The sequence below is a fragment of the Branchiostoma lanceolatum genome, chromosome 2 (assembly GCF_035083965.1).
Source record: "Branchiostoma lanceolatum isolate klBraLanc5 chromosome 2, klBraLanc5.hap2, whole genome shotgun sequence".
Lineage (NCBI taxonomy): Eukaryota > Metazoa > Chordata > Leptocardii > Amphioxiformes > Branchiostomatidae > Branchiostoma > Branchiostoma lanceolatum.
The window spans coordinates 39,368,843-39,380,506 of record NC_089723.1 but is presented as its reverse complement, the minus strand read 5'-3'; the positions used below and the strand labels follow the sequence as shown (position 1 = coordinate 39,380,506).

Genomic DNA, 11,664 nt, shown 5'->3' with positions numbered 1-11,664 from the left:
ATATTCTAGAATGTAAAGTAAGTAGTTGACTGTAGTAGAAACGAGTCCTAATAGCTCTTTATCTGCAGCATTATACCCATGTGTTATGTACTTGCAATTATCCTTCGGGCATGTACTTGCAATAAACATATCATTAAGTGTCATTAAAACGGCTGATTAGGCTCTGCGTAGAAGCGCATGCAAGCAGGTCCCGTTTATATGAGGATAATCTATGCCCATCGTGTCTAGCCCGTCCTTGGGACTTCACGGCTCACCGGCTACTTCTGTTGCAATTGCAAGGTAATCCCCAACGCTCGGTGACCTCTGTGACCCGTAAGCAGGATGCGACACGGCAGTGGGTGGAACACGTGTTCTGTCGGAGCGTACCTTAGTTTGTCACGTCTTCCCACTTTGAAAACAATATTTGTTAAAGTTAAACTCTTCCTGCGCCACTTGGTGGAGCATATGGCGGCGCCCATCTCCGATTCGCAGCCCTTGGGCCACACAACTTTGTGCAAGTCTCTAAAGCAGGGGGCTACTCCGCTGGTAGTGATGTGTGTTTAACTTCCGTACTCTTTCCCAAATGCTGAGTTCTAACCATTTTTAAAGTCTTTGGTATGACCCAGCCGGGGATCGAACTCACGGCCTACCGTGTGCAAGGCGAACACTCTACCCAGAAGGCCATTGCACCATTGCAATCTTTGTATATGAATTAAATTATTCCAAAGGCATGTACCCTCAAAATGTGAATATGACCATTGCCCATGTGTTCAAGGCATCCCCATATAAATTCCAGGCCACTTGGCTATCATGTGTATATGCAAAAACGAGACCATTTTATAACGTTATATTCCTGACGCAGCATACTGTTATCAACATAATGCTCTAGAGTATTAGCATGCAAAGTTATATTGTCTCTACTGTACTTGAGATAAAAAGCAAACAAATATGTTTTTTTGCAATGTTTCCACCCTTGAAGATGTTCAGTACACTACATGTACAAAGTTAGCCTGATTTAATCGCGCTTATAAGCTATAGCGGCACGTCCAACCTCGGTCGTTCCTATACGAGAAGGGGCGTTTGCGTTACACCGACTACAGAGAATATTGAAAATACATAGACTTCCCAGTCATGGTAAGTTGTTGCCCTTTGACATATAATCTCCAACCACCCACGTGTGTACGTCATATGCCCGTTCCCGCCAAATGTTGACGCGTCACCGCATGTTTGTGCCGCGTAATCGCGTGTTTACGTGACGTAGATCAAAAACCGCAGTGTCGTTGTCACAACAGCGCGACGTCTTTGACTCCCGACTGGAACACACGATAATTACCTACCCTTTAACCACCTGGCTATAACGACTTACCATAATGTCGGCCTTTCCTTGGTTTGATATGGTGTAAAGAAAGATGCACACGTACAATAAAAGCTTCGTGTGGACATTATCTTTTTCAAAAACAGCAGGGTGATAGAAATGAGAAGTCCTGCCGAATTTTGCAAACGTGGATGAAAATTAGACATCCAGGCGAACAGTATTTAAAGACAACTGGATTCGATGTGAGATGAAGTGTTACAGGAAGCTACTAAGGGTCAGCTGGACAGAACATCGAACAAACAACTCAGTGCTAGAAGAGCTGGGGATTCAAAGGACACTACTGAACATGGTAAAGAGAAGGAAGCTGCAGTACTTTGGCCACGTCACTCGAGCGCAGAACATCTCAACCCACATCCTGCAAGGGAAGATCTGTGGCAACAGAAGCAGAGGGAGGCCACGCAGGAGATGGGGAGACGACATAAAGGATTGGACAGGACGGTCACTTGCAGAATGTACCCAGAGGGCGAAGGACAGGGAAGGATGGAGGAAGCTCGTGCTGAAAGCGACCATGGTCCCCGACCCTCCAGATGAGGATGGGACTAGGTGAGGTGAGGATTTGATTTGGAGATTACTCCCGGACGTTTCGAGTGACATCCATTACTCTGCAACGTCACTTATTTTGCAAAACTGTCCAGGCCTTCAGCGATGTAGATTTGGTGGACTTTGGACTTGAGAAATAAATACCACAGTGTAGTCGGCTGTTTTCACATCTTATCTTAAGACAACCCGATCGTTTGAATGGCCCTGTACAAGATTGGGGCATGCCTATTCCTATAAATGCCTTTTTTAAAATGGTTTTAGAACACAATTAAAAGCTCAAGAGCATGTACATATACGTGTGCTGCCATGAGTGGAGTCACGTCACCAGACGACATCGTGCGCACACTGATGTATAATTCAGACCTCCCTGATGACACCTAGCGGCCACGTACACCTGCAGTGACGTACTTTTCCCAGGTGCAAATCGTCTTTGTCGTCACAGGTGACCCTTTAGTCTTAAAGGACACATTGCATCTCGCTGACTGTAACCGAAAGACAGGTAAGATATTTTGATCCGTCTTAGAGTTTTAATCCGTCTCGCGTGAGCAATTTAAGTTTTCTTCTGTCTTCCTTTAGAAACATAAGATGGAGATTTTTTCATAGTTTTTTCACGTTTACGTTGTGAGCGTAGTCCAGTGGTTAGCGCCACCTCTGGACCAATAGGTTGGGAGTTCGAATCCCGACTTTGTCGCTCACCCGACATGCATGCTACTGGAAAGGGTTGCAGTCCTCAAGACGGGATGTTAAGATTCGGTGCACTGTTTAACTTGTTGATAAAAGGTTAGCGCTAAGAGGAATTTCTTCTTCTTCTTCTTCGAGGTTGGGCAGCCAACATCAACTTGATGATGAATCTGCTGCTCTTGACTGTAGTGCTTGTGCTGGGAAAGGTTTTCTGTTGACTGTACCGGTTGTGAGGGGGGGGTGAAGGTGTCTGGTGACTAGCTGGGTCTAGTGGAGGTGGGTCACCCTGTCCCTGAAAGACGCCAGGGAGGGGGCAGCGACCATCTCTGAAGGCAAAGAGTTCCACTCTGCAACTGTCCGCGGGAAAAATGAAAACTGTCTGTAGGCCGTTCTGCAGAAGGGGATGTCGTAAGACAAGGGGTGGAGCCGTCTTGTCTGACGTTTTGGTCGGCTGACCGAGGGTAGATACTGTGAGTCGACTGTGGCGAAACCGTAATGCACCTTGTAGAAGGTTGCGAGTCTAGCTCTCTTCCTTCTTGTTTGAAGGGATTCCCATTGAAGGTCCTGTAACATGTCACCTACACTTGACGACTGGCGGTAGCGGCAGCATACCCACCTGGCGGCCCTACGCTGGACTTTCTCTACAGCATGAATGTCTTTGGCGGTATACGGGTCCCACACCGTACTCGCGTATTCAAGGGTCGATCTCACGAGGGCATTGTAGGCTGCTTCCTTGATGGCTTTGCTGTTAATTCTGATATTTCGACGGATGAAGCCAAGAGATCTGTTGGCTCTGTTGGAGATGTTTTCAATGTGGGGGCCCCATTTCAGGTCTTTGGTGAGTGTTACACCTAGGTACTTCATTTGAGGTTCTTTCTGAAGTTTGTGTCCGTGTAGTTGGTAATCCCATTCCCTCTTTCTCCTTCCGCGGGTAATGTGGACTGTTAAGCACTTCTGGGGATGAAAACTCATCTTCCATCGCTGCTCCCAATCAGCTAGTTTGTCGAGATCCTCCTGGAGGTGAACTTGGTCACGCTCCACTTTGATGACTTTGTGACATGCAGTGTCGTCTGCGAACATCCTTGTTGATGAGGACAGTCCTGATGGTAAGTCATTAATGAATAGAAGAAACAGGGAGGGACCCAGCACAGAGCATTGTGGGACTCCTGATTCCACAGGGACGTATTCAGACCTAGCACCGTTGACCGATTTCCACGGTATATGTACAATGAACCTGGATATACTGTTCTTAGCGTCTGTCTTCTCTGTCACGACTAGTGGAAGATCATCTGTTCATTGAGCTCATTTAAGCTAAACTGGTTCAAGATCACTTTCACTTCTCACGTTTTCTTCCAGGAATCTTTAAGATGAACACGGAAACTCCCTGGTGTTTCGGCGGGCGGTGCACGATTAAGGTAGCGGCGGTGCAGATCGTCCTGGGGCTGGCGTGCTTCTGCGCCGGCATCGCCGGGTGTGCGTGGCACGCCTGGTACTGGGACATCGGGTACGGGATATGGTCAGGACTACTGGTGCGTATATATGACTACTGGTGCGTATATGTATATAACGGGATATGGGCAGGACTACTGGTGCGTATACATATGACTACTGGTGCGTATATAACGGTATATGGGCAGGGCTACTGGTGCATATATATGGCTATTGGTGCGTACATGTATATGTCGGAATATTGGTGCTTTTCTATTACGGGATATGGACAGGGCTATTGGTGCGTATATATCGGGATATGGACAGGACTACTGGTGCGTATATAACGGTATATGGACAGGGATACTGGTGCGTATATAACAGGGAAAATTGACAGGACTACTGGTGCGTATATAACGGGATATGGACAGGACTACTGGTGCGTATATAACGGGATATGGGTAAGGCTACTGGTGCGTATATAACGGTATATGGACAGGACTACTGGTGCGTATATAACGGGATATGGACAGGACTACTGGTGCGTATATAATGGTATATGGACAGGACTACTGGCGAGTATATAACGGTATATGGGCAGGACTACTGGTGCGTATAGGCAGAGTGTCTGGTGTGTATATAGGACAGACCTCCAAGTGGATGTTTTACTCCGGCCTGGCCGTGGTTTTCACATCCGTCACGTCACTAGGCCTTCCTGGTGGGTTATCTATCATAGTAAACGGTCCCCCGAAAGTACGAAATGGAACGAAATGGAACGAAATGGAACGAAGTGGAACGAAATGGAACGAAATGGAACGAAATGGAATGAACTAAAACAACATATGTGACATTATGATGTGAAATACCAGTAGATAGCGAAATATAAGGAGTAGACCGGAACAGGAAGCATTTTAAATACAGAAGTGAGTGGTAAATACATAATATTACGTGTTTTTTTCTTGAATCTATGTGATGATATTAAATACAACATTTTTGTCGCGTTTGTGTGACTGTTCCTTGTTCCTTGAAAATGGAAGCGCCGCGTGCAAAGAGATCCGCCGCTCTTCCTTGTGTACCAACGATCTGCAAATGAACTGCTGCAAATAGCGGGTAAAACAAACAACGAACTGAGTATCGAAGTTAAGACCAGATTATACAGAAGTTGGTGGTAACATTGCATCTCCAAGAGGGCATGAGGCAAGCGTTATCTTATTATGTATACTGCTAGCGTGTTTGCGTGTTGTGTGAACCGTGAAATACATGTCCTCCTCGTTCACACCCTCCCTTTGTTTTTTTCGGGAACAGGGAAGCAGAAATGTCTCCAGAGGACTCCACGTCCGTGTTTGAATGGAGTGTGAACTGTGTGAAATTGGTGATGCAGCGCAGAGCTTCATTTGCATATCAGTAACGGAGGGGTCCATTCCCCGACAGCGGTCTGACTTTGAGCCGAAGAATCGGTTGTATAAAAATCGTTGTTGCGGAGATATGCATATGCTACGTACTAGTTATGGACTAAAACCGTATGTAAATAACTGGAAAGTCGGAGTTTGATTCAACTTGTCGGTAGCACGCCCACAGTTCCGTCGCGCTGGCAACAATGGCGGTTCATTTGTATGCGGGGCTCCATTTGGGAGAGAAGAGTTCTGTCCCGCAACACGCAAACACGCTGTATGAATAATAAAATAACGCTTGCCTCATGCCCTCTTGGTGAATTATGAGATGCAATGTTACCACCAACTGTATAATCTAGTCCTAACTTCGATACTCAGTTCCGTTTGCTTGTTTTCCACGCTATTTGCAGCAGTTCATTTGCAGATCGTTGGTACACAAGGAAGAGCGGCGGATCTCTTTGCACGCGGCGCCTTCATTTTCAAGGAAGAATCTAGCCACACAAACGCGACAAAAACGTTGTATTTAATATTATCACATAGGTTCAAGAAATAAAACACGTTATATTATGTATTTACCACCACTTCTGTATTTAAAATGCTTCCTGTTCCTGTCTACTCCTTATATGTCGCTATCTACTGGTATTTCATTTCATAATGTAACATATGTTGTTTTAGTTCGTTCCATTTCGTTCCATTTCGTTCCATTTCGTTCCATTTCGTTCCATTTCGTTCCATTTCGTTCCATTTCGTTCCATTTCGTTCCATTTCGTACTTTCGGGGGACCCATAGTAAATGTAGAACTCGGCAAAAATAGGGTGACTAATTGGCCCGGAGAGCCAGTTGGAAAATGAAACCCTGCGGTGGCCACACTCCACAAGTAAAGTATTCTCCCTGTTGGCTAACGTTAACTATTTTTCAGCCACCTTAGTTAATCTGGTGGAGAGTATGGTTTTCACGTCCCTGCGTCAGTTTTTGTTTATTGTTTATCTATTTATTTAGCAGATATCAAAGACACAATAAGTGAAAACAATAATAAAATCATCATATGAATGTGCAACGGGGGCCGAAAGCTTGCTAGTTTATATGTTGGCCACTGAAGCAACTAAGATTACAGGATAAATGAAATAGGTTAAATTAAGTAATAAATACTACATTATAAGAATATCAATTCAAAGAACGAAATCAAACACGAGTGAAACTAAGCATAGACATAAGAATCAACACTTAAGTTAAAAACTAATGATACAAAATGAAAGAACAGCAAAATCCCTAACTACAAGGTCTTTCGTGCATCATTCCACAAGGACATGTACAAAAGGACCACGCACGACGAACATGGAAATGATTTTAATCTTTACATAATTGATAGGCTCAGAATACGGACATCCATAACTTGTTGAATAGCCTATTGAAGTCTATTATTAAACAGAAGGTTATGGTCACGGACAGTGTTTAATGACTGGAGCGCACTCAGTTCCAAGCAGATGTGCGGTGGGTCGAAACGAACAAGGAAATCGCGCACTGCTAGAACGACGTCCAAAATGCGCCAAAGTACTTTTTTAAAAGAAGAGTTCGAAGACCTGCGTAAAATATCTAGAGGTTCTCGTATGTCTTGTTTGATTGTGGGTTATTGATTGTGCAAATAAAAGGTTTTGATCTGACAACATTATTGCGTCCATTTGTCACTTCCTGTCACTCTACAAGGAACGTGACTAGCAAATGGAAACACAGACAAACTGACACACAGAAAAAAAATCCTTTCACACTAACTTTGGACCCGGGCTAAACCCACCTTTTGGTATAGCAGAGTGGCAGGATGTGAGTCCCCGGTTACAACTCAGCCGGGAACAAATTTTGATCTGGGCACAAAGTACGGACACATACCAAGACAAACAAACAAACAAACAAACAGACCTATAACAATACCTCCGTAAACACCGAGGCAACAAGGGGTACACTGAATGACATTCTTCGTTCTTTGGTAAGACTCCAATTTTCACACTTCCGTTTCTATCTGTAGTTCGTTGCGACTGGTTCAGCAGGGATTCAAGCCGCCAAGGACTGGAAAAAGCTTTGGGTGAGACATGTCTTGTTTTTGTATTTTTCTTGTTACGTGGACCTCATATGTACTGAAGTAGAGTTGATAGATGACGCTCAAGACAAAAATGTTGCCTCTGGTCTTCTCCTTAGAGACAACATAGATAGCCAGGATACCAGACTGTTTCCAGGGCCTACACAATCCATCCCCTTGGCTCCAGGGCCAATATACCCCCAAGAAAATTCTACCATAGACACCCCTGAGTCATGGTCTAACTCAAGGGGCTGTGGCAAAATTTCCTAGGGCGAATGATGGCCCTAGAGCCGAGGGGATGGCCAGTGCAGGCCCTGGAAACAATCTGGCAGCCAGGCTACCCTTAAGAGTAACATTGGTGTTGGAAATCCACAGTGAGTAGGTGGCTTCAGATCGGGACCTTTCATCTGTCGTCTGACTGAACTTATTTTTATTCATTGGAGAACGTCAGTGAGGGCTATTAATGTAGCTTTTAGCCCGTGAAGGTCAAGGTTCCCGAGAAAGAAAGCCATGACTGTCCCACGGGGGTTGTAAATTACAAACATGGACCTTTAGAGGCTAAAAGCTTCATCAATAGACCTAACTGACAAGGCCTGGTTGCTGTCCTTAGTTGGCATAAGGTTACGGTCCTTAAGCCCCCTTCACACTTGTGCGTATATACAAATCCGCATGAGTTGCGTATTAATTTTTGGGGGGTGTAGATAAAGTTTGCGGCCTAAAAAGCAATTTCTTTGGTTCGATAACTAGGCTGCACAACGGTGCGTTAAAGTAGAAACAAACTTTACCTAATGGCAAGAAAATGTTAATACGCAACTCATTCGCACAAGTGTAAGGGGGTCCTTAGCATTCAGATTTTGGGACATGGCTCTCTCTATCTCTTCTTTATAAGTACATATGGATATTTCTTACCGTCAGTCATCGAAAACTGGGGAGATATTTCGGTTGTGCTTCGCCCGGTTAGCGCCAAGTTAGTCTAAAGAACGTGACTGAGTGTGTTCACGCTCCTCCGCAGCGTCCTAATAAACAGCACTATTCCAACACTGAATGCGTGTACGAGTCTTTTCTGGAATACATTATACGCATGAGCGCTAAGTGGCGCGGCGCCTGGGTTCGTCGCACAGACGGTCCTGGGAAAGAGATCGTATTTTCCGCCAATAGCATGCTGGGAGAAGCAAACTGTCCTGGGAACGTGTTCCCTTCCGTAGCAAACTCCCTTCCGTGGCTAAATCCCTTCCGTGACATAACTCCCCTTTGTGACGGGGTATCTTAACAGCGCCAACAATAAGGTACTTTGTAGATCTTCGTTTCTCATAACGTATCACCATTGTACAGCATTTTACCCCCCCAAAATCGTCAACTTGCGTCTTGTTTTAGGCCGTGCTAGTTAGAAGAAATAACGGTTAACTGTAGAAGATCGCCCATTCTGGCGTGCACACATAGTTAACTATTCTGAGGATCTGTCAAGAACAAACAAAACAAAAGAAAACAGACAGCTGTGAATTCTAGAAAGTTTATTTTGTTGAGCTTGATCTGACATAAATCTATTTCTAAGCCCACGATTTAAACCTATGGCTTCTCCGGGGCGCTGGGTACGAGCGTGGAGTGTGTTCATGACTGGAGTAGATTTTTTTCGGATCACATTCTTAACACCGCAGCAGCGACGCCTAGCGTACCCTAGAGGAAGGTGACAGATGGTCACCAAAATGTCGGCAGATCATTTTTTTGTTAAGTGTGGCATCGTGTTGGCGTAACAGTTTGGGGTGTTGAGCACTGAACCAAAAGGTCCTGGGTTAGAATCCCCTAAAATGCCACCGGTGTTGTGCCCTTGGGAAAGACGCTTTACACGACATTCCTCACTCCACCAGGTGTAGAAATGGGTCTCTGACCTGTTGTGGAGGTAAAAGGCAGTGGAAGGAGAGGGATGGGCTCCGCTTCCAATACTGTGTCCTAGACACAATGGATAACAACCCACTGCCCCTACGGCCTCAAAAAGGCAACGGGACTACTTTGCCTTTCCCTTTTTGTGTGCAAAGAACTTTGTTACCCAGTGATTTACCCACCTGCTGAAACTGTTCGCAGATCCTATGCTTCCTGGTGACCAGTGCGGGCTCGGCTGCCGTGGCAGTCTGCGCTCTCCTGCCTCTGTCCTACATGGCCATAGAGGTAGACAAGCTTGAGCCTGACGTAAGTCTTCATCCTAACCTTAACCCTAACCGTAGCCCTAACCCCAACCCTAACCCCGACAGCAACACCAACACCAACCCTAACACTAGCCCTAACCCCAACACCAACCCTAACCCTAAGTCAAACCCAAACCCTAACCCTTACCCCACGTTGAGCATGAAATTCCATCTGGTAGTAAGCACAATCTACAGAGCTAAAATCTGATTCGAACACAAAATTTTTGATTTCCGACAGTCCTACTGCAGTCTTCCACAGAATTGTTAGCAACCTATTAGCCCCCAAAAAATTTAGAAGGATGCATGGAACTCCAGCTGAAAGATAAGACACGGTCTAACGCTCAACCAATGAATATAAAACAACAACCATACGTCGCCTATGTGTCTTTTTTGACACCATTCTTGTTCCGTCTTCTTCCCCAGCCCAAGAAGCTAGCCGTGGACGGCATACTGCTGACCGCAGCCGTGCTCCAGGGCCTTCTGTCGGGGGCCACTTTCCTGATGGCGTTCTGCGGCTGCTGCACGGCGAAGGGCAGGAAGAGGGTAAGAACAAGTTATGTGTACACGTTAGAATGTGAAGAAGACCTATTGTAGATGCATTTAAGTTCGCCCTGATTTGATCTCGCGGTAGGAATCCAATGGAGTTGCTTTTAAGTCGCATTTGAAATAGACAAAGAAAATAGACGAATAGACATATGTTCTTCTAGGCCATCGTATGATGGAAGTGTTGTTTCTCTCCACATGGCAGCGTCACAGGCGTTGCTGTTTAAGCAGGAGGCCTTCACCTTTGACCTTGCGCATGCGTACTCGGAATCGTGCACGACCTTATTGTTGTTTCTCTCCACATGGCAGCGCCACAGGCCTGCAGTCGGCGTCTTGACCGTCGGATATCCGCAGCAACAGCTGGCGATTGTGCCAAGCCCTCACCCCACCCCGGCGCACAACGGTACATTTACTTAAAGGTCATTGCACTTTCGTATTTTGTTCAAGTGTCGATTCTGTCAAATGTGTTGGAATTTACAGAATCATTCATACCCCAAAATATCTCGTTCCCCCTGTAACCTTTTTTTGGTTTTATTAGGAGTGAAATGAAATATAGTGGAATTCGGACCATTTTTAAATAATCATTTAGTTTCGGTTCTGAATTAAGAACAGTTCTGGCTTGATCTCATATGCAAACATTTTGACTGGCTACTAAAACAGGAAAGGATATCATAAACAGATAATTCCTGACATGGTATTTTTTCAAACCATGTTCAAGTCCCTCTGAACCATGAAATATCATTTTCTGAAATTGTATTCATGAATCTTTTAAAACTTGTACCTGTAGTTCAGAACCACTTTTTACATGACAAAATCAACTAAACGTTATGAAGGTTATTCATAATTCTTTTGCTAACTGTACCGGCTATATCTTTATATCTAAGTCAACAAGAGCTCATCTTGAGTACACTGTGGTCGTCCAGATGTGCTTATTAACAGTTCCCCATTTTCCAGATCTGCCTCCATCGTACGATGAGGTCATTAGATCTATCCGGGGAGAACGTCGCTGGTCATTCATCGGGGCCGCAGCAAGAATAGCGAGCTGAAATCTCCAGCTAACTGTGGATCAAAATAAACCTCAAGTCGTCAGAAATATAAAAAGTCGCTAGGGGGCCCAAAATCCAATCATTTCAAGGTCTCGCACAGACCTACCTACAAAATATGAAGACAATAAATCCAGGCGTTCTTGAGTTATCGTCCCGGGGACTTTCATATTCCTATGCAATTCCTAGAATTCCGCACACAATATATACCAATTTGGCTCGCTCCCGAGGCATCGCCAATAACATCGGAAACGGCTAAGGAGAAACAGTAAGAATAGGGGGAAACTTAATCTTATAAGATAAGGTAGAATGTTGCATGTCCGCACAATATTGTAACGTTACATGTTCAATATACAGCTGTCCAACTGCGATCGTACAAAATGTAGTACATGTATAGTTAACAACTAGGCAAGATTTGTTAAATGTATAGCAA

At 44.9% G+C, this 11,664-nt stretch overlaps 1 protein-coding gene and 1 long non-coding RNA gene across 3 annotated transcripts; both read left to right on the top strand.

The window, feature by feature from the left end:
- The first annotated feature begins 2,168 nt into the window (after window positions 1–2,168).
- Window positions 2,169–7,471, top strand: LOC136426788 (uncharacterized). Its single transcript, XR_010754360.1, has 3 exons — window positions 2,169–2,393; window positions 3,932–4,104; window positions 7,415–7,471. It is a non-coding gene; the product is annotated as an uncharacterized lncRNA (long non-coding RNA).
- Window positions 7,472–9,530: 2,059 nt separating this feature from the next.
- On the top strand, window positions 9,531–11,419 carry LOC136426787 (uncharacterized). 2 transcript variants are annotated; one of them, XM_066415510.1, is made up of 4 exons: window positions 9,531–9,649; window positions 10,069–10,188; window positions 10,498–10,591; window positions 11,143–11,419. In XM_066415510.1, the coding sequence occupies exons 1-4, from the start codon at window positions 9,617–9,619 to the stop codon at window positions 11,232–11,234; spliced, it is 339 nt and encodes a 112-aa protein (XP_066271607.1). In that variant the 5' UTR covers window positions 9,531–9,616; the 3' UTR covers window positions 11,235–11,419. The 2 variants fall into 2 exon arrangements, with proteins under 2 accessions (XP_066271607.1, XP_066271608.1); XM_066415511.1 differs by having other exon boundaries at window positions 10,498–10,607.
- The last annotated feature ends 245 nt before the right edge of the window (window positions 11,420–11,664 follow it).

Bases quoted from the DNA above. Each gene is read 5' to 3' on its own strand.
- LOC136426787 (XM_066415510.1), top strand. From the start codon at position 9,617: ATGGCCATAGAGGTAGACAAGCTTGAGCCTGAC. The intron at 9,650-10,068 runs GTAAGTCTTCAT...CTTCTTCCCCAG, and splicing joins TAGACAAGCTTGAGCCTGAC to CCCAAGAAGCTAGCCGTGGA. The intron at 10,592-11,142 runs GTACATTTACTT...CCCATTTTCCAG, and splicing joins CCCCACCCCGGCGCACAACG to ATCTGCCTCCATCGTACGAT.